The sequence below is a fragment of the Cygnus atratus genome, chromosome 9 (assembly GCF_013377495.2).
Source record: "Cygnus atratus isolate AKBS03 ecotype Queensland, Australia chromosome 9, CAtr_DNAZoo_HiC_assembly, whole genome shotgun sequence".
In the NCBI taxonomy this organism is placed as follows: Eukaryota; Metazoa; Chordata; class Aves; order Anseriformes; family Anatidae; genus Cygnus; species Cygnus atratus.
This window is the reverse complement of record NC_066370.1, coordinates 15,200,341-15,221,508: the sequence shown is the minus strand read 5'-3', so window position 1 is coordinate 15,221,508 and position 21,168 is coordinate 15,200,341. Positions and strand designations below refer to the sequence as shown.

General features: G+C 44.5%; 1 protein-coding gene across 2 annotated transcripts in view; it reads left to right on the top strand.

Moving 5' to 3' along the window:
* Window positions 1–21,168, top strand: part of TP63 (tumor protein p63) — a 293,066-nt gene that overhangs the window by 228,447 nt on the left and 43,451 nt on the right. For both annotated transcript variants that reach the window (XM_035544952.1, XM_035544953.1), the window contains one exon: window positions 15,255–15,509. In XM_035544952.1, the coding sequence (XP_035400845.1) occupies window positions 15,255–15,509 (255 nt within the window). The remainder of the gene's footprint in view (window positions 1–15,254; window positions 15,510–21,168) is intronic.

Below are 21,168 nucleotides of genomic sequence, written 5' to 3'. Positions count from 1 at the left end.
GCCAGGCCCGCGTGGTCGGGGCGGCAAGCTCGCACCATTGCCTGTGGCCCCGTGGGGCCCATGCCCACGAGCACAGTGGTGAATGCCACAGTGAGATGAGGAGTTCCTCCAAAATGGGCAAAATTTGGTTGAGGGAGGTTGAGAGAGGGGTGTTTGAGGAGTCAGTAACAGCCCTGAAAGGCTGGAGGCGGAACCTGCCCCAGCCTTTTTCCAGTTTAATCTAATCCAGTGTTTGATCTGGGTTGACTGTAAGAGTGATTGAGCTCTTTGTTGGCACTCTGCTGGACTTGGTGACCCTGGAGATCTTTCCAGCCCATTCCTGTATCTTTGACTAGGAGAGGAGAAAAAGAGAGGTGTAGCGTGTTTGGAGTGGTTATAATGGGGTGATGAGGTGGTGTTCAACAGGAACCCTTGGGTATCAGATGGCTCTCCTATCTCGTCTCCACATTTGGCAGTTCTAGGTATTGTGCAGAAACATCTGCAGGGGAACATGCCCCAAAGTCGGTGTGCTTGTAAACCAGCAATGCTTTGCACAGAACATAACAGCAAGTCTGTCCAGTCTTGTCCAAGTTTCCTGAGTGCTGGGAGTAGAGGATGAGAGCAGTAGAGAGATTTCCTTTGGGGACTGATTCTTCTGGAGTTTGGCTGACATGATGATGTAGAGAGTTCGGTGTGTTTGCTGAAATTAAATTAAAGCATTGCCAAAAGAATAAACACGACTTGTTCAAACACTGATAAGAAAAGTGCTGTGAATTTTGATTATCTCCTTCTTCCCAAAGATCTTCCTGCTCTTTGTGGGAGAGAGGCAAATTAAAGAATCTCTTTCCGTTAAGATTTTATCATAGCTTTGGGAGGGGAATGGGGAAATGAGTTTTATACAAAACCTTTAAAACGTCTTGTGCTCTGCTGCGTGGCTTTTTGGCAACATTCCTTTGTACTGGAAATTAAATGGGCTGGATTGCTGCAAATCTTTGATTCAGGGTTAGGATAACCTATTCAGAAGGGTGGACCTCATAAATTATTAAATGATAATTCAGATGCATGTGTTTGACCTGTAGTGCCCTGGATGCAAGTCTTCGCTCTTGGCAGAAGCAGTCAGGTGGGTCTGTGGGCTGGATGTCCTGTGGGAGCAGGGCTACCTTACTGTGGCACAAGAAATGTTCCTCTGTTGGGGATGTTGGCTTAGCAGACCTTAATTTCAGGTTAAAGGACTTAGAAATTGAGATAGAGCTGAACTTGAGCATCAGCTTCACTGATGTCTAGTAGAAATGTGATCGGAGTTGAGTCCTTGCTGTCTGAACTTGGCTGTGAACCATCTGAGGAGGAAGAAGTTGTGGCCCCGCTGTTGCTGCTTTCCTTGGCTGGTTTTCAGTGGTCACCTCAACTGCCTGTGGCAACTGCTCTGCCATGTCCTGCTTTGTGGCCCTCTTCCAAGCCTAGGGGGAAGGAAGCAGTCTTCCTGGGAAGCCACCTGGTCACTCCCAGGAGAGCGGCTGTCTCATTGCCTCCCTGTAGTCTGGAGGTACCAGGCAGAAAGGCTAAGCTGTGTGTTGACTCTTGTACCCTGCATCTCACCCTGCGCTGGGGATAAGCGCTTGGAGGAGTCTATATGGAGCTTAATGAGTTTCTCAAGAGAGGTATTGGCTAAGCCTGCCCCTCTCTCCTAGTCCATCCTTCTGTTTGTGAAGGTGTCTTGGAGTTCTGCTGGCTCTAATTAGGGAGACATTAACTCCTGATGCCTGGGATGAAACTTCTCCCTGAATGGTTCAGGATTTGGGAAGGAGCAGCATGCCTTTTAGGGGCTCCTGAGCATCGAAATGATGTTAACACTTGCATGTTTGGGCACAGGCCCTCACTGGGAGCAGGAAATAAGGAGATGCATTGAGGGTTGCATTACTTACTAGTGTCCCGTTGCAGTTATACTCCTTGTCTGTTTGTCCCTCAGTTTTGCTGTAATTGCACTTAAGGAACTAAAATTATCATGTGACTTCTGTGCAGGCCTGTGAAGCATGCAGGGGCCCTCCACGAGGATGTTGAGGCCCTGTATAACCAAGTACTCTTTCCTCTGAGCGGTTTTAAATACCCAGTCCAGTTGCAGTGTTTTGCTCTGTGATAGAAAAGCTAAGGTAGGCTTGTATGCACCTTATCTCTTGTTCGGAGAGGCTAGGCAGATGCTACTGCCCCTTCTGGGTCTTCCAATGAAGAAATTGAAGTAGTCTCAAAATGGGCAGCAGGAAGCTGAGACTTGCTTCTTGCCGTGTGCTCCCATCTCCCTGCCAGCTGAAACAGAAGTACCGCTCTGGGCGAGAGCTGAGTCTGGCTCCCACAGGGGTCTAATCTCCAGCTCTCAGAACAGGTTTGTCATGCCATGGGTGGTCTTCTGTTTTGTAATATGATGCATAAAAGCTTGGATGATATCAGCATTGATGGTAGAACTAACATGATCCCATGTAGAGCAGTGAATCGGGGGTATTATCTGGAGGAATCATCTCCTTGCTTTAGGCAGAAGGACTGGTCCTCAGCAGCCAAATGTTGTGGGTGTAGCTCAGAAATAAGTGATTAACCTGCACGTGAGTGGAATGACTGAATGAGAATGTCCTTTAATAGACAAAAATGAAACCTGATGTCTTGTCTGCACAGCTTTAACTTCTGAGTGTGCTGTGTGTTACTCCTGCAGAGATTAGGATAGCCTGGCTGTGTGCGAAGCATTGTTATTGCTCAGTAGCGTGTTTTGTGGTTTGCACGGTAAAGCAATTACATTGGACATCAGATTAGAAATTGCATTTCCATTTTACAATCTTCTGTGCTCAAAACAAGGACTAATAAGCAGCCTGATACTAGGGGCAGGGCGTTTTCTCAGTTGTTGGCAAATTGTTAACTTGCTTCACTTGGTGAATATAACTTATACTAAATTTATAAAGTAAAGTATTCACTGTGAGATGGAAAGGAGCAGTCCTCGCATTTGAAGGTGTTTTGGATCTTGAACTGGTAGTTGTAACTGATGGTCCATTTTCAGTTTGTGACTTGGCAAAAATTCTGGGAAGTAAGGTCATAGTGCTAGTGTAAGCTAACTCTAGTTGAGACAAGATAAAATTATCCATGTAACTTCTATTAAAGTGTTTTCTATGGGGAATACAGGAACTGCTGTTTTTCACTGGTTTTTACCAATCTGACGGCTTCAGTCTTTCATGCTGTCACCAACACGTGAATTCTCTGAATTTCTTCTAACACAAGCATACCTATGTTACTGTGTTATTGTGTGGCTCCCTTAGTGTGTTCTTTCTTCTTACTTTTTCTTTTTTTAAGTAACGGTTTTAAGTAAAGTGAATTTGCTCAGGGACAGAGAAAGAAGAAAAGCATTAAGGGAACAACAAAAGGAAGCTTTGTCTGCCTCATGTACGTGTTTCTATCTGATGGTGGCCGTTTGGGTTGTATCTGCCAAGTTATGCCGAGCAGAAGGGTTTATTTCCAATCACGGCTCTGTTTTGCATGATGCAGAAGCATTGCTAGCTTGGTCAGGAAGATATGGCAACCCGCAACAGGAAAGCCGTGGATGTGAGAGGGTGACTCTGGTAAACCACGTGCTTTGCACTTTCTTTCCTCTGGAAGACGTTGGCTATAGCTCGTGGAGAAACTACCTGTTTTATTATCGTGAAGGGCTGAGTAAAAGCGGGTGTTGCCTGGCTCAAGGCAAATTTTAAGTTCTATTTACAAAATGTTCCCACTGAAAATATCTGGAAACGCTTCAGAAAGGAGCTCTTGCACCGATGGATTTGTGCTAGACATTGTTAAGCCCTGTTATTTTTCTGGCACTGCCTCCAACGCCTCTTGAGAATGTGCAGAGTAGGCAATAAAATGAGTGTAACTCTTTTAAAGCAAGGTTGCATAAATCATCTGAAAGGAGAGTAGCTTCTCATATACCAGCATTAATGCTCCACTTCAACCTCTCCAGTGGAGAAGTAAGCTCAAACTCTTTTATTTGCATGCCTTGACCTGGATTAGTGTCATCACTTTTGGTATCTAATGGAATTAAAAGGAAAATAATTGCTCTCCAAGGGTGGTGAAGTTCAAATTTTTCTAAGTTGCGCACGCTCTTCTAGAATCTCTGCCATCTCAGCACTGTGATCAACTTGCAGTGCCTTGACAACTGAGGCTGTGATGTTTAGCGATACTTGAGCTCAGGCATGGTTAGGGGTTTGGGAGGGTGTCTCCAAGTGAATCAATTTGCTGTTCTTCAAAAATTTCCTATTCTTTTTCTTGTATTATTTAATAACTTGTAAGTAATCTTCCAGTCCTTGCTCTCCCACATGGAGCTTCCCATCACAGCTTTGCTGTCCTGTGAGAAGACATGGTAACTGTCAGAGGAAATAGAGAATAGCCCTTAAATAGGGGTAAGCCATAGAACAAAGCTTTAGTAGAGCTGCACAGGACAAATGGAGTATGCGGGCTGTGATGTGCCAGCAAGCCAAAGGAGAAGGAAGTACAGCAAAATGTAGGGTTGAACCTATTTCTTATAACCACGCTGGATCCTGCGGGAGGCCTGATCCTCTTCTATACGAGCTGATGAGAGGCTTTCCAGATTTAGCTTGGCTTCTTGCAATTGCTTTGTGCAAGAAGAAAATAGAGCAGTTGGGGATTTAAAACAATTGCAATTTTATTTAGGCTTCTAATATTAGGAGCAAAATCAATAATAAATGGTTGTTCAGGAGGGCTCAGTAAATACGCGAAAGCCTTAGTTCCTCAGTGTTGGCAAAGTGAAATTGAATCATCTTTTGGAACTTGAATCTAAACTTGATGTTCGAAATTACTGACTGACGTTATGAGCTCCTTTTTTCACAGGGCACAAGCAAGTAACAAAAATGAGTTTTTTTGTTGTTGTTTTCATTGTTCTTTTTTAATTATATCAGGTTTGAGTGATTTGGGAGTTGATCCAAGAATACTCAATGATATCTTGTTTTTCTGCAAATCCCCTGCTGCTGCTGTTTCACCTGGAGCCTTAATGATACAACTGAAGGAGCAGTGTTTTAACCAGGATGTGCATGTTAGTATCTAGAATAGATGGCTTGAGGTGTGATATATTTCTGAGCTTGTGCCCAGTCGTCCGTTCTGTTTGGAAGTGGACCCAGGTGGCAAGGCTGAGCACGCTTGAAAATTAGTGCATTGATTGAAGCCCAGCAGCCTCTTGGGATTGATTCCAGAGTTTGGATCCGGATTAAACTTCCCCCCAAGGACTTTGGGAAGTGGTATACAAGGGGGCCTGGTGAAATTTGAGATGAGTCCAAGTTCCTCAAGATGGCAAGAAGATGAATGTTTTTACCAAGGGCAAGAGAGTGGGAGGAAACGCCCAGTTTAGGGAGGGAAGGGGAAATATTTTATGGTGGGGTAGTGTCTGGGAATGAAAGGGATGGATTGTGTCTCGGCAGATAGGAATCTTTCAGTTTTAATCCACATCTAGGAAGTAAATACAAAGACTCTTGCCGACTTCTGGGAACAGAGAGGGGAGGAGGTGCAGCGCGAGGCTTCTTGGTTGTGCTGCTTAGGCGGAAATCTCTGTGCTGCAGAGCTGAGGTCCAGCAGCGTAAGGGAACTGATGTGCGGGGCTCTGGTGCCTCAGGAGCTGGTGTGAACAGAACAGGAGCAGCTCTCCTGGCCTGTGGCTTCGTATAAACACGCTGTCAACAAAAGCGTCAAGTCAGCCAGTGGATCTCTCTGCCGTATGGGAAATGACTTGAAATATTTAATCATTTTGCCTGTTCTTTGTTTTAAGGTAACCTTGTGATGTCTTCAGAAAATGCCATTTGGGTGTGTAGTTGCGCAAAGTAAAGTAAACCCTGATTAAGTGCTCTGTAGAACTTGGACTCTGAAAATTAGGTTGTTTCTGAAATCGCTAATAGCCTCTGCAAGCCTTTGTTGTGATTTCTCACTGCTGTAGTCTATGCTCCATTTTATCCATAGTATAAAAGTTGACTCCCCTAAGGAGCGCTGATGACTGAGTAGAACTAAGCAGACACGTGAATCTCCCCCAACCCTCTTCCAGCAGCAGGTAAGTGTGCAAGAAGTTCCTGAAGAGGAAACTAGAATACACTGGCTAGGTGTGATCTAGAAAATATTAGTCACTTTGCAAGCAGGAAACCACCATGTGAATATTAGGGTGGGAAAACTGTTGAGGCTAACCTTTATCAGGCCCCTGTGCTGGGTGTCTGGAGTACCTGACTGTTCAAGTTGGAGGGGTAAGGAGTTAAGCATGCTGTTGAATAGAAACTAATGGGTACGTTATTTTCTTAATGAGTAACAGTCTAGAACCCCTTTCTGTATTTGGCTACTGAAATCACATGCAACCAGGGGTGGGTGCAAATAAGTTGGAAATACAATTTAGCTAAAATAGCTGCAGGGTTTATTGCAAGAAGCATCCACTAAAATCATGGAAACTGAGCAGAAAAAGTTCCTGTCTTTCTGCTAGCATGGGTGCTGCTGTACTGAACAACAAATCTGTCAACTTCTCAGTTTGGGTAGTGAAAATCCTTCACAGTCAAGCGTCTCAAGGCAAGGTGCAGATTTGGAGATCTGCCTTCCAGTGCTCATGTGGATACTGAAGTCAGCAGTACTATACAGCAAGGGGAAAAAATGGGAAGTCATTTTGGTTGTGTTATTCAACACTGGAGGGCCCGTAACAGAGCATCATGGAAATTCTGTATGTGTGCATTATGGTAATGTGACTTAAATGGCTGAGAAAACATTCTTGATGGCTGCAAGAATTATGGAATGAAGTCACCGTGGAAGGAGCACTGCCTCTGCGTGCATTTTGTAGGTACACACATTCACACTCGTCCCATTCTCAAAGGCCAGCTTTTTGGGGTGGCCTCCTGGTTTTGTGTGCCACTGTACTGAACCCCAACAGGTCCTTGGGTGCAGGTGATGCCAGCTTGCTGCTGCTTGGTGCAGGCCAGGAGCTGCTTTAATATACCAAATAAAGCCATGTGTTAGAAGGTAAAGCCCTGCCTCCTTTTGTTCTCTGCACTTGGGGCATAATCAGGATTTGGCAGCCAGTCCTCTCAACTCCCTATGCAATCTTGCAAGCTTTGCAGTCAGTGGTGCTGCTTGGGTCTGTTTGGCTCAGGCTTTGAGACTGTCATCCATGTGTTTTGTCCCGTTTTGGACAGATATAATGGCCAAATATGATAGAAAATCTGGTAGATCTTCCTTCTAATCTGTAGGGACTCTCATGCTGCAGTATAACCCATTTTGTTGCTTGCTGTAACTTGTTTTAATTTGCCCTTTGCCCTCCTATAACTCTTATTGAATTCTTATATTCCGTAGTTGTACCACGCTTCAAAGAGTGGGTGTGGGGGTTTATGCATGGTTTCTTTGGATTTTTTTTGTTTAACTACTTGATTTATTTAACTTGCAGATGATCTGAATTTCTCGTTCTGACTAAAATGCTACCTAGCTGGAGTATTTTACCCTGGTGTCTGAAAGCTGATGTATTCTGCTTTTATTGAGCATAACGATGAATTTGGGAACTAACTTCAGCTTCTAGTGCTGTTCGGACCCTGATTATTCATTGTCTTTGCGCCCTATGGCCATACTTTGGTGGTTAGTGTCTGCCTCTCGGCGTGGATGACGCACAGATATCCTGTCCAGCCTAATGCTGCCCTCTCAACGCAATAAAATGCTGCATGTCAGAAATGACTGATAGCCATCGATGATTACCATCCAGTTAAGAGTTCAAGAAACAAGGCAGCTTTAATCAACTACTTGTGAGTCTTCCTTTCCAGCCCACCCAACCCCGATTTTGTATTTTAATCTGTTCATATTATATTTTCTTTGATCCAACTTTTCAGCATAGCTGTACGAACTCAGCTCATGTTGTTTGTGCTGAGTTGTGGTCATAGTTGCTCAGCCACTGAAATTAGGCAAAAAAAAATTAGGCCTTGCTTTTTCTGTTTTTCCTGTTGTAGGTCTTTGTCTTCATTTATGTTTACATCTCTTGGGAGCACGAGGGATGCCTTTCCAAATAGTCTGTGCTTTCTGGCTCTTCAGATCTTTGTTGACACTGTGTTGTCCGGCTGGTAACAGGAGAACAGAGGAACCTCTTGGCCTCTGATTTAGTTTTAGTAAGCTGAGTGTTTTGGGTTATTAATCAATTCGCTTTAAAATCATGGAGTTCTTGTGTCCCATTATATCTGGTATCTCACAGGATGACGATTTTTTTCTCGTCTGTTTATATATTTTTCAGTTACTTATCAAATTGCTGTGCAGAAGCTCAGTAAAGACATGACCGTATATGTGTACGCTGAGGTGGATGTTGGACTTTTTTTCTATTTTAACCTACCTGAATTTTCAAAATAGCTAAGCATAGCCTAGATGCTATAATAGAAGCCTGCACAAAATGGTGTTGTTTTTTTTTTCCAGAAACAAAGTTGATTTTGTTGCAGGAAGAACACTTTCAAGAGCCCAATTCAGAGGGCTTTTTTTCCCTTCATTAAAAGCCTAAAATACACTACAGGGAAGTCATTAATACTGTTTTTATGTGCATTGAAAAATACTTAGACAGTACAAGATGTTCAGATTTAATATTTGTGTGAGATGGATGCACTGTCATTCTGTTAATCCTTGAATTAGACGAACTCTTTTTACCTGAATCTGTGGCAGGTGGTAGGAGTCAGGAATTACAGGCATTCCTGCTTTGGGCTGTGCTTGTTTTAAAAGGCACCCTGCTTCTGGCTGAAAAATACTTCTTGCTGAGTTAAAGTAAATGAATTAACCAAGGGGCAAAACTCAAAGTTTAGTTAAAAAGGAGAACAATTGCAGCTGGGGGGAACGACATGACTCTAAAGCTTGCAGCCTTTTGGGCAGACGGAAACTTGCCCTCATGCTGTTTTTCATGAACCCGTGTTATTCTCCAGGCTTACAAATGCCTGCTTTTTCGGACTTTTACTCAATGAGAAGTTCTGCTGAGGTCAACAGAGCTGTGTCTGAGTGGAAACGCGCACAGCTGGCAGTCTTGCTAGGTATGGCTCTTAAAGCTGTGCTGTGTGTGTTAACCTGAATGGTACAGACACTGCGTAACATCCACATTGGAGTAGCTAATTCCAGTGGAAACTGCCCAGCCTTTCCTCTTTCTCCCCGGTATACAAACAACACTTTTATGCACGATGGTGTGTTTTTTGCAAATTTGTGCGCTGCCTTCTGTTTAGTGCGTGCAGCATTGCCTACCAAGCTGGCTGCTGTCAAAGGGCTGATTGGCGCCCCTGGAAGGGAAGGGATGCTTTAAGTATGCACAGCAGGCAGTTCTTTAAGCTTGCATATCTGAACTTTAAACAAGGTTGCGTGGCTTCAGTTGGTTGCTTATGTTTGCTTGTTTTCTTAGTATTTTCTTTAAATCTGGGTGAAATGAAGGACTGAGTTTTCTTTAGGTTGTGCTTGCATGTTTGGTGTTGGAAATTGTCTAGGTGACCAGTTGGGATTGTCTTACTGCTTAACATGAAATACTTGTGCAGGAATATATTGGATATATTAAACTTTCCTTTGGAAGCAGCGTGTCTTTTTTCATTAACATTCTTGCATTTAGCTTCTTAAAATTGCCATGGTTGTACTTAATGCATAACCCAATAAATGCCCTTCTGAATAATTCAGGAGGCAGTATGCAGAAATACTTATGCTCCTTGCTACAGGTGGGATTGAGCTGAGATGTTAAACCTCTGGTTTTGCTGTGGCTGGTCAGAGAGCCAGGATGGGAGCTGCTGACTGCAGGGTCGCTTCTAGTCCAGCACAATCCATCATGCCAGGGGTCATTAACGCTGCTGGGATGTGAAGGAGTCTCCTCCCTTTCTGGAATAAGCAATGGCCCACCAGTAAGATTATTCAGGTTGATCTGATTTGCAGTAGTGCTAAAAGCCATGACCCATAGTAATTAGAGTTTAGGTTCTCAGGCCCTAAAGCTCGTATCTTGGTAACTGTTGATATCTTTGGTTGAACCAAAGTTATTTGCTTGCTTGCTCTTCACATTGAGTATAAGCTTGCTCTTCACATAGAGTATAAAGTACACGTTATCACTTCATCTGAGGGCTTCCAAACGTTTGTATTTAGCTGTACGGTAGGTCTGGAGGGAAACCTCTTCAAAGTAGACCTGCTGGCTTTGCTGGCATTTTAGAAATGGAGTTGGGGGGAGCACAGAGGCTGTGTGACCTGCAGCCAGCACCCAGGCTCTCAGCAGGCACCTGGGCCTGAGCTGGTGTGGAAGTGAGCATATACTTTTGCTACACAGCCAGGAGGTGGCCTGGGTGATGTCCGCAGCGAGCTTGTTCCTCCCGAGAGGAGTGCCGGCCCGAGATCTTTCCCATAGATCTCTTTGCATCAGACTTTCCGCCAGTCCAGAAGGCCCTTTTAGTCTTTTTGATGAGAAAAGAGTTGAGAGATACAACCCAAATCACACCTCTTGTTATGATGAGTTAGATACCCTATTTCAGCTTCAGCCCTGATTTTAGCTGAGGGGCATGGGTGGAACCCTTAATTTCTTGGCACTTCTTCGTAATGGCACAAGCACTTCGCCTACATCACGTATTGTATCAGCTGCCTTCTGAACAACTGGTGAAGTTGCACAGTTTTGCAGTCAGCATTATCTTGATTAATAATTATGATAGAAGCACTTCTGTTAAGCTTAAGTGCTTTATTTCCACCTACTAAATGCGCTTTTGGGAAGGTCTGAAAAATTAGGTTGATTTAAATCTTTTTTTTTTTGATACACTTAAGGTGTCTGTTTTGGATGAGCCTCAAGCACTCTGGAAAACAGACCTTCCACAAGCAGCAGGGCGGGTGTTCTCCAACAGGAAGGTGAATCTGTCTTGTCCAGCACAGAAATATCACCGTAAGCTGGCTCCTACTACTGCAACTGCTAGCCTTGGTGTATCAGTTAGGGGCAAAGCACAGGAGCAGCAAAATGCTTTGCAAAATGTTCTTGTTGCTGATGTCCACGGTAGTTTACTATATGGATTTCATCATCTCATATCTTTGGAGAATAAGCACCAGCGGTGGTGTTTTGCAAGGCTTTGAGTAGCTGAACGCTGCTCTTAAGCCACGTGGATCCAGCAGTTACAAGCTAAGACTTTGTCAGTATGTGTGCACAGCGTAGATAAACGTTCCTTTGGAGATATGGAGACGGGTTTTGATAGCTAGGGTTGGAGACATCAAGGCTTTCTGCACCTGAGGCTGGTAACTTTATTTTCAGGTAGAAAAAATCAAAACTCTGAGATGTTGATAGCTGAGCAGTTAAAAGCTGGAAGATGCTTTTTTGTTTTCTTCTGTGAAGTTTCCTTGTAAGCTTTTCTTCACTTGTGTGACTCTCCTTCGTGCCTTAGTAGTGAGAGGGTCTCTTTGCAGGTGTATCCCATAGGCTTATCTCTTAACACATTGGACTGGAAAGTGGGCTGCGGCCAAAAAAAAAAAAGGGGGGGTGCTGTTCCTGCAGAGGAGGTTCCCAGTTTGGGTCCTGTGCACTGGAGCATTTGCATTGCCCTCTTGTGGCAGGTGCCCCACAGCAGCTGGGACTGGGGATTAAACAACTCTGCAGTTTTCAGTCTGCTTTTTAATTCAGCAGTGTCTCTAGTGAAACCGTGGCTTTCCTAACCTAGAAGCATGAGTTAGCATGAAAACTTGAAAGCAGAGCTGATGGGATGTAGGAAGTGAAACTGATAGTTCGAGATACATTATCAAAATGATGTCCCAAAATACGTAGTCAGGATCTAATTGCATCCCTCTAACTATTTGCAGTTAAATTCGCCTGAAGGCTTTTGCAGTGCCTCAGTGATATTAATAGTTTCAGAAACCTGGGGGGGGGGGGGGGGGGAACAAAATAGAGAACAAAGGCTCTGAGAATTAGATAATCTGTGCTTTCTTTTTTCTATTAGCTAGCACTCTTGTTCTGCCAGGCATCAGTGGTGGGACTAGATCCTGCAGTTTTTTTCAAACCAATTCCACACCAAAACCAGAGTTTGGGCAAAACTTTGGGCTTCCAGCCGGGCAAGGGTTGACGTCTGAATTCAACCACTTTCTGTAAATGGTGAGGGGAGGCTGTGTGTGTGTGTGTGTGTGTCTGTGTGCAAACACACACCCTGCAGCCTTCCCTGGAGAGGGTGCTGCCTTGCAGACGTGCCCGCAGCCCTTGATGTCTTTGTTCTCACCAGCGCTCGCCGTCCGCAGCCTGGCTGGGCCGCAGGAGTTTTATTGCGGCGGGAGCTGCTGCGCGGGTGAATTCCAGCGCGCGCCTTCCCCGGGCCTGCTGCCCCTCTAATTGTTGTGTTGTCAGAAGGCGTGTGCCTCCCAAAGCCTTATCTGATTCCTCCGGAGGCCTTGCAAGCAATTCAGATGTTGACCCCTTGAGCGCAAACAACTCTCTGCGCCACCTGCCTCGGGGCATAGCTGGGAGGTTTAGCGCAAAGCCAGCCGCTCGCTGCGCTTTGTCACCGGGTTGGGGGGCACCTGCGAGGGGCCAGGGAAGGTGAAAGGCTGGTGGGACTCGGAGGGAGACGAGGGGAGTCCGACAGCTGCTCGTGTCAGCGCTGGGATAAGTGCGAGGAGATTAATAGTTATTTAAGGAGCAAATGGGGACATGGCATTCGGCTGTGGCATGCGAGTGTATAAATGCGGTGGAATGGCTGCTCCGCTGGTAACATTTAGACAGATGGCCCCTGGACTGAGTGGAATGACAAGGATCTTTGATTCTCATACGGATATCTTAAATTTTAATGGGGTACTTATTTTTTTAATTGACGTCCGGGCAGCACCATCAGCATTTCCAGACTGCGCTGCCTCATTAATGCTGACTGGCCCTTTGGTCATCTTTCCCCACAATCTTGAGCGGTCTGGGATTAGGAGAAACAGTCTTTAAGTGAAAGCTGAAACAGTGTTGTTTTGCTGTCTGAGCTGGTTTAGGAGACTGTTTTCATCACAGTCGCCTTTTCATCATTCGGCTGGTTGGGGAGTGCGTCTGATGCTAATCTCCATGAGAAGTAAAACAACCGAGCGATACCTCAGCGTTTGTTTTTTTTTTTGAGGTGTCTTTAGGTGTTATTAGGGCTGGAAGTATGGGACTAATTTTGATTAAATGATCCAAAAATTTACTTTGTTTATTTGTATGATGGAGTAGAAGGGTGAAGAGGTTTTTTTTGACTACACACAAAATTATTGACCAGCAAAAGTGTTCCTGGTGCTGCACATCAGCATCCCGGCACCTTCCTTACAGAACTAGCCTCCAGCAAAAACACATCCCAGGTCCGTTAAACAAGTCATGGGTGGTTGAATAACCTGAAGGAGATGAGACATAACTGTCATCTGCATTGCCAAAGCTGCAATCTCCTCTCCATTTGGAGAAGGTGATCCCATACGGATCATTGTCCTGCAACTGCTACTTCGCATGCCTGGAGCCCAGCTGTGGACTCTCTCCTCTAACAGAGGCTCTGGGACATCCAGCGTCTTCTCTGCTGCTATGGATGGGGAAACTGAGGCAGAGAGGGTAAATGACTAACCTGAGGCAACACGGAGAGTCACTGGTTCATCCAGGATTAGGACTCAATATATAATTGCTTTTATTACTCCACTGCCTGAAGGCCTTAGCCAAAGCAGAGGCCCATTAAGTGCAGGGCTTTTTTACATAGCAAGGAGCAATCCTTGCCCTGGAGACCTTGCAGCCTCAAGTAGGCTGAGGGTGGAGGGGGGGGCAAGGTGGTTTGCCCAAGGACATGGCGTGCTGCTGGCAGAGCAAGGGAGTGAGCCAGCTGTCCCTCCTCTCTGCCTGTTCTTTCTGCAGACCATCCCAGCTCCCAAAATTAATTCCCCCACATCATTCCCCACAAGACCTTCTGCGTCTCAGCTTGTAATAGCAAGCCGCACCATCTGTGCAAGATCCCTTTTGCCTCACTGAAGCCTCAAGAGCACCAGCCTCACCTTGGGCTTTTGATTAAATGCTCCATAAAAATATCAGCCTTTTCCAGACAGAAGCATAAAGAAGAGCCCAAGCTGAGGCTGGTGCTCTTGAGGCTTCAGCGAGGCAAAGAGCCTTTGCTGCTTGGCTTATAATAGAGGCTTGTCCTGGAGCCACTCTCTGGAAAAGGAGTGACTGTAGGAAAGAGGAAAGTCTTTGGCAGGCTGACTGAAGTTCTGCAAGATACCCGAGCTTTATGGCTTTGGGTGGGATTGAAACTGTAGTATGTGGAGGGAAATGGGGTGCCTGTCCTCTCAAATGAAGGGAGGAGCCCAATTTCTGTGTGCCATGTCCTCTGCTAGTGGCAGAACTAGGTGTGTTTGTCACTGCATGTTCCCTGGGTGATCCCAGAGTTGGTTGTGTGTGTGTGTGTGTGTGTGAACCACAAACATCTGTCCCTAAGATGGGCACAAACGATGCCCTTCAGATGAGCACAAGAACAAGACTACGTGTACCCGGCTGAGCCTCGTGTCCTGCTCACCTGCTGTCCTGTGTGTCTGCAGCCAGTGCTTGCTCCTTTGGAGGAATAAAAGAATGGAGTAATTGTGTAACTCCTTCCCTAGAGTATTTTCCTAGCTCCCAATTATTTGTGGATCAGAATTTTAAAGTCAGGTAGGTTGCCTTGATGGATTTTTCTCCATCAGAATTTGTCTGATGTCGTCTTGACCATATGTAGGCTTTCAGTATCCCCAATATTGGAGTGCCAGGTATAGGCGTGATTAAAGGCTCTGGGCGTCTTTGCCAGTGAGTCACACCAGTGCAGTTACTACCCAAGTTAGAGGTCCTAAGTGTCACCCTACGTAGTATGGTCTGATCTATGAGAAGAGGAATGGTCTTTGGGTAGAATACAAGACCATCGGATGATGTAGCCTTGTACAAGATGGAGCCAGTTGCACTGTACTGAACCTGATGATTTTCATCAGGATATAGCAATCCCTGCAAAAGGTCTGGATCTGGGTGTTGGTAGACATGGGGAGCCTGCCTCCTTGTGATAGCTTGCTGCCCTGTGAATCATCTCCTAGTATGCAATCTCTTTTCCCAGCTCAGTTACATGCTGTTGATCTACTGTGTGGCTGTGCAAAGCTTTACTTCTTTGTTTCAGTCACCGATGTAAAATGGGGTATATTCTCTGCAAATATTCCTCCTCTTTGAGTAACGCAGGTAGGATGGTGCTGAGAGCATGCTGTACATCCTCCATCATGAAGGCCGTGCTGCTGCTAGCCAGTCTGTGCTAATGTTGCTCCTGTAACACTTCTGTGCATCTCTTTGCCTCTAGCCGCAGTACACGAACCTGGGGCTCCTGAACAGCATGGACCAGCAGATTCAGAATGGTTCCTCCTCCACCAGCCCTTACAACACGGAGCACACGCAGAACAGCGTCACGGCGCCCTCACCTTATGCCCAGCCCAGCTCGACTTTTGATGCCCTGTCGCCCTCCCCAGCCATTCCTTCCAACACAGACTACCCGGGACCTCACAGCTTCGATGTATCATTTCAACAGTCCAGCACAGCAAAGTCAGCAACGTGGACGGTAAGGATGCAACGTAGCCTTGCTCCTTCACTGGCTTCAGCCCTGTAGCCCATAGCGACACTATTGGTTTGATACATATCCAGGCTTGTGCAAGAATGGAGTAACCCGTGTCCTCTTAAGCGCATGACATGTCACACACACAGAAGGGAGAGATTTATCTTGGTTGCTCTGGGAGGGTGTGGTGGGAATTTAACCCTCAATAGTATTACTAAATCCCAGGTGAATAAAATGCCTTGCAAAAAGACAATTGCTTAAAGACCATGTGTGATGAAACAGTGGCTTTCTATTTGGGTCTAGCATATGCTGGAGTATAAACAGGAGATGGGCCTAGGGATAGCTTCAGTGCTTCCCTTGGCATTCTTCAGCATCCGTGGGTTTGCATAAGGTTCAGGTTTAGTGTGCAGGGCTGTGCCAGCAGGATGGAGGTACGGGATGGAGATGATGCTCCCTGATCTGACCCAGAGTGGGGCTTTCTTCCTCCACATCTTGTCCCCCTTGTAGATGGTGTGAGAACCCCACTGTCACCAGCTCTGGTCAGTCCTGCAGTATGTAGGTTAATTTTGTAACTTAACATTTTCGTCTTGCTGTCAGAGTAGTGGCAGTAGTTTTTTGTTTGCTTTAGTTTATTAAATAGAAGTATAAAGCTTGAAATTTGAAGACTAGCTTTTGATTTCTGGAGCTGGCTTGGTTGTTCAAGCTCTTGGAACTTCATAACCTACAAGGCAGTAGTGCTGGAGCTGTGTGTCCTGGTGTGATTTAGGGCTCTGGAAGTGTTTAAGACAGCACTATTCTCCACTACAAAGATGATCAATATTTGCCTTCCTCTACTTTGGGTACTCAAGTTTGGTGCAGTGAATAATCCCCTATATGTGCTTCCCTGTGTAGTGAGTGAGGAGGGTTAGACAAGTCGAGCCTTAGTCCTGTGAATAATGCTAGAGTTAAGTGCCTAAATTGTGTGTTACCAGTAACCCCTGCTGTGCCTGATAGTTAGGTAAACCAGATTTGAATCTGGTTTAAAGATTTAAAAAGATTTGTTTAAGTGCATATATTGATTCTTCAAGCATCAGCTGAAATCTCAGTGTTCAGCACATTACATACTAGCACAATAGTCTTCTATTTTTCTTCAATCAAAACTGTTTTGTTTTGAGTACTTTTCATTTTATGGTACCTTTTGTTTAATGGTATCGGGATTATCTAATGCTTTTTTCCCTATCTTCAGAAGTCATTCTACCTGGACAAAAGCAGTGACTTTTTAACAAAACAAAAAAGACTCTTTAATCAAAAGCTAAGAACATTATTTTTTCCCCACTAAAGAACAACTTAAATCTCAAATTTAGTTACAGTTCCTGCTAGATTATATTTAACAAAAAGTCCTCAGCACTGCTGGTGATGAAGCAGTGGAACCTGTGTGCTCCTAACTGGCCAGATGGAAAGAGATGCCACATAACAGTAAGTTGGTGTAGTTTTGCATCCTTTGTAAATAAGTCTTTCAGAAAGTTTTTGTCTAAAGCTGCTAACAATAACCTTGGTTAAAAAATTGTTTCATGGGGTTAAAATGTATTATGTCTGCTTGAGAACAAATTTGTGATCCCTTATGGGTAAAAGGGGGGAAGCTTTTTTTTTAATGTGAGGTTGAAATGCATCTTCTCTTTACCTGCACTGGGAGTGATGCCTCATTCATGCTTATTTTCATGCCCAGGTTTCTCCACTTACACTACACACTATTTATTTTTATTTCCCTTTAAGGAAGGAAATATCAGTCAGGTCTCCTTTCTATTTCTCAGAGCAAGAAAATGCTGCCCTTGGATTTTTTTTGCAAGCTGCTCTGGAGAGGGTCCTTTGAGGGAGATATGAAAAAGACATTCCCTTTTGATACATGTGTACAAAGAATTATCTAATGCAGCTGCAGGGAACCAATGTGTTTGCTGTCCTTTCAACTAGGAGAAGCGGTCTTTTGAAATGCATTTTGAACATATGTAGTAGGCTGTTCCAGCAGAGTTGAAGACAAGTGAGCTAATCCCAAGCTTAAAATGAAGCAAGCACTTGAGATGTTTCACTGTAGTGATAGTGGCTTTCTGGGGGCAGAAGTGAGGCTGAGATTTTAATGTGAATCTGTGTGGTTGTCAAAAATGCAGTTTCATGCTGGTCTTAAAAAGTACTCCTTGGTAACTGATCACCTAAAGTGCAACAGCCAGGGCACCAGCACACTGTTTTCTTTTGCCCCAACATGGGTGATGCTATAAACAGAAGATGTGCTGCCTGTGGCTGTTGCAATCTGCCTAGGGAAAAGTCTTTATTTTACTAAAGGAATAGACTCCTAAACAGTTCTCTGATCATGGAGAAATGTCTGGGTGTCCCTGTGCTGAGTCAGGTAACCTGGATTTAGCTGCTTGTGCAGGAGCAGAATGCTGTGTGTTTGCAGTGGCTGATGACAGTCTTGTGGTGGCTGCTGGGGACCTTCAATCGATATGCATTTCACACTCAAGCATCTTTCCATCTTCAGAGCTCTGCCCTTGTGCTAATTAATCCACCAACTCATTTCACATGGGCTGTTGAGCAGTTGGTAATAGGTGTTCGACAGCTTTATCAGTGGGGTGGGCGGGGAGGGATGTGAAGGCTCTCTTTCCCTTGCTGTCCTGAGAAATGTGGAAACATGCGCGAAATGTTGATGAAAGAAGGATTGCCCCATCCTCTCAGCAAGAGCAAGTTCTCTGAGTTGCTCATTCTTCCCCCCCCCATGTGACTTCATGTGCTTTGATTAATGCCTGTTGACTTTTTTTAATGATGGATTAGGAACTTACCCAACTGGAAGAGTTTCTTCCACTGCAATAACCTATTAAAAGTTTAATTACTAGATGGCCCCACCCTTATTAAGAGTCCAAAACTTGAAAGCCTTGTTTCTTAGTTCTTTTTTTCCTTTTGTGTTCCCCAGGGCAACGGTATGAAGTAAGGAAACTCATTGTATCGCACTTTCCCCTGTTTGGGAGGGGATTAGCCAGGCTGACCCACCTTGCCCTGCTGGGAAGGCTCGGTGGTGGTGGTGGAGCTGGTGTTCTGGCTGGCAGGGCGCTTTGCCGTAGCTCCTCTGAGCTTGTTCGGGGCTGAGTCATGGTAGATTAGGTCATGGGAGTGAAGGCTGTGGGCTTGGTGAGAGGACTGGGTTATTTATCCTGGAAAAGCAAAAGCTGCTTTGTGAGGGTTAGAGATGTCTGAAGATGCGTCAGACTTCTTGGTTACTTGTGTGCCTAGCTTTGGAGGGAATAATCTGAAGTCATACGTAGATCTCCAGGTTACTTCTAGAGGTGAGAGACAGAGAAGGTACTACTAGAAAGTACCTAAATACCAGGCCTGTTCAAACAACCCTAAATTCCACCGTCACCCCCTAAAACCTGTTTTTCGTAGTGTTATTTTTTTCAAAGTTCTCTGGACTTCCTACAGGCAGGTTTACTTTCCTAGGACAGCACCAAAATCAGCAGTATTGGTGTAGGATAAGCTGGTAAGGAGATGAATGTAACATCAGGAGGACTGCTGCTCTGCTCAGGTTTGTGATGGGATTTTAAAGGGGGGAGGGAACTAGCTAAAAACTGGAGAGAAACACCAGTTGCTGTGAGGTGAGAGAGTGATTTCATATGTATGAGCAGCTCACTTTGAAAATATTGCAAATTTTTTCTCTGAAGTCTTTCATGACCTTAAGTAGGAATTCCAGTAAAACATGCTGTCTAATCAGGTTAGCTCTTCATTTGTATGCAATGTTGAGCTAATTAATGATGACAAATTGAGATTGGATTGCAGAGGACTTTATAAGCATCCTTGATTATTTTTTTAATTAATGACCTGAGAACACAAGTAAGAATACAAGCAGGTTAATCAGTCCTTTTCAGAAGGAAAACCTTTAACAATTGAAACTCTCTTGAAGTGTTTAAAAACAAAAGCCTTAGCAGTCTAAATCGAACGAAGCTTCTCACATGCGTACTGGGGGCAAGCAGCTCATGTTACAGCAAAACCTTCTGGAAAGCCATGCTGCAAAGGATCAAGCAGTTATCGTTTTGTAATGCTGAGACGGTTGTTAAGGTTGAGAGAGAAGCCCCATGAATTGGGTAAAGTTGGGTGAAGCTTATCTGGAGCTGTCATTTATTGTGGGATACTTCCTCTGTGAGAATTCTCATATACCCTGGCTTGCAGTATCTCCTCCCATTTCTGCAGCAGAAGCAAACAAGAGGTTTCAAAAGTGTGCCACCTCAGACTTTTTTTTATTAGTGGAAGTAACTTGTGTGCAGGTTTCCCCACCCACTCTGAGTGTAAGTAAATAAATAAATAACTGTACTGGCTTTTCCCCCTTAAAAAGGTTTGGCAATCACCTGTTGCCAGCAGAGCTTCTTACATGGGGAACAGCATGGCTGCAGCAGGAAAGTAAAAATTAAAATTGTGTCAAGGTAAGTAAAAGTTAACATTACTGCCAAACTCAAGCTATCAAAAAAACAGATCGGATCCACCCATTCCCATAAGCAAGATACCACTGTATAAGTCATGAGACTTTTAAAAAGACAAACAGGTTCTTCATATTCTCCCCCAGGTTTTTGAGCCTTTAGGGTGCATCTACTAAATCTTCTAAAGCTTTTCTTGGTAGTCTCGAGGGTTAAGGATAGATAGAGCAGAAATAGTTTTTAAGTTTTCATATGAAAACTGAAATTTATTTGCAACTTTTTGATTTTGCTGAAGACAGCTAGCCCTGGAAAACTTGCATAATTCAAATGTTGGCAATACCTGAGTGTAGCAGTTTATTCTCATGCCCTGCAGTAGTTTAGAGATGAGCAAGGTTGGTCCTTGCTTTGTTATGAAATGTGGAGCTTTGCAAAGCTGCAATCGACGTTCCAGTCAGGCACACTGGTTCTCCTGTTCTCAAACTCAGCTGTACCTAAAGCTGTATGAAATATTCAGATTTCAGACTCTTAAATAGCAAAGCTGGATAACAATCTGTGCAACATCCAAGAAAGCAACTAAATGTATTGTGCCGGCTGGAGGTATTGGATTTGGAAAGGCTGTGTTTTTAAGGAGGGCAAAAAGAATGCACTTAAATCAGTCTGTGCTAGCAAGAACAGGTTTCCATGGTGGAGAGTACAGATTCCTTGGCTGGTCCATCTCAGTCTCATTTCAATTTCATTCACTCCATTTTCATTTTAGAAGTATTGTCTTGAACCACCTGGTAAAATGAGACTTTTTTTTTCCCCCTATATATAAAATGAGTGAGAAGTTGGTGCATGGGGACGCTGCAGCAGAGAGGGTGTTGCCTTGACTCTAATTGTTCAGTGTTCTCTTAACCTGCTCAAGTAATGAGTTGTTTCAGTAACACCGGTAATGTCAAGTATTGCTCCTGCTGCTGATCAACTTTCTGCATCATAAGTGACAACTCTTTGAAGGCTGGTGACTCTTCCAGTGAACTTGCACATGGTGCTGTACCAGCTGTTTGTGTGAAATCGTAGCTTTGTTATTCCTCAGCAGCGTGCCACTTGCACAAGATAGTTGTCTTCTGGTCAGTGTGATTTGAGTTTTCCCAATTTTACCCTTGAATATTCCTTAAAGCTGTTAGGAAATTGAGAATGGAAGCAGCCGTGTTTCAGGATTTTGAATTTCCCTTTCTTTGGAGGCTCTGAGTCAGCAG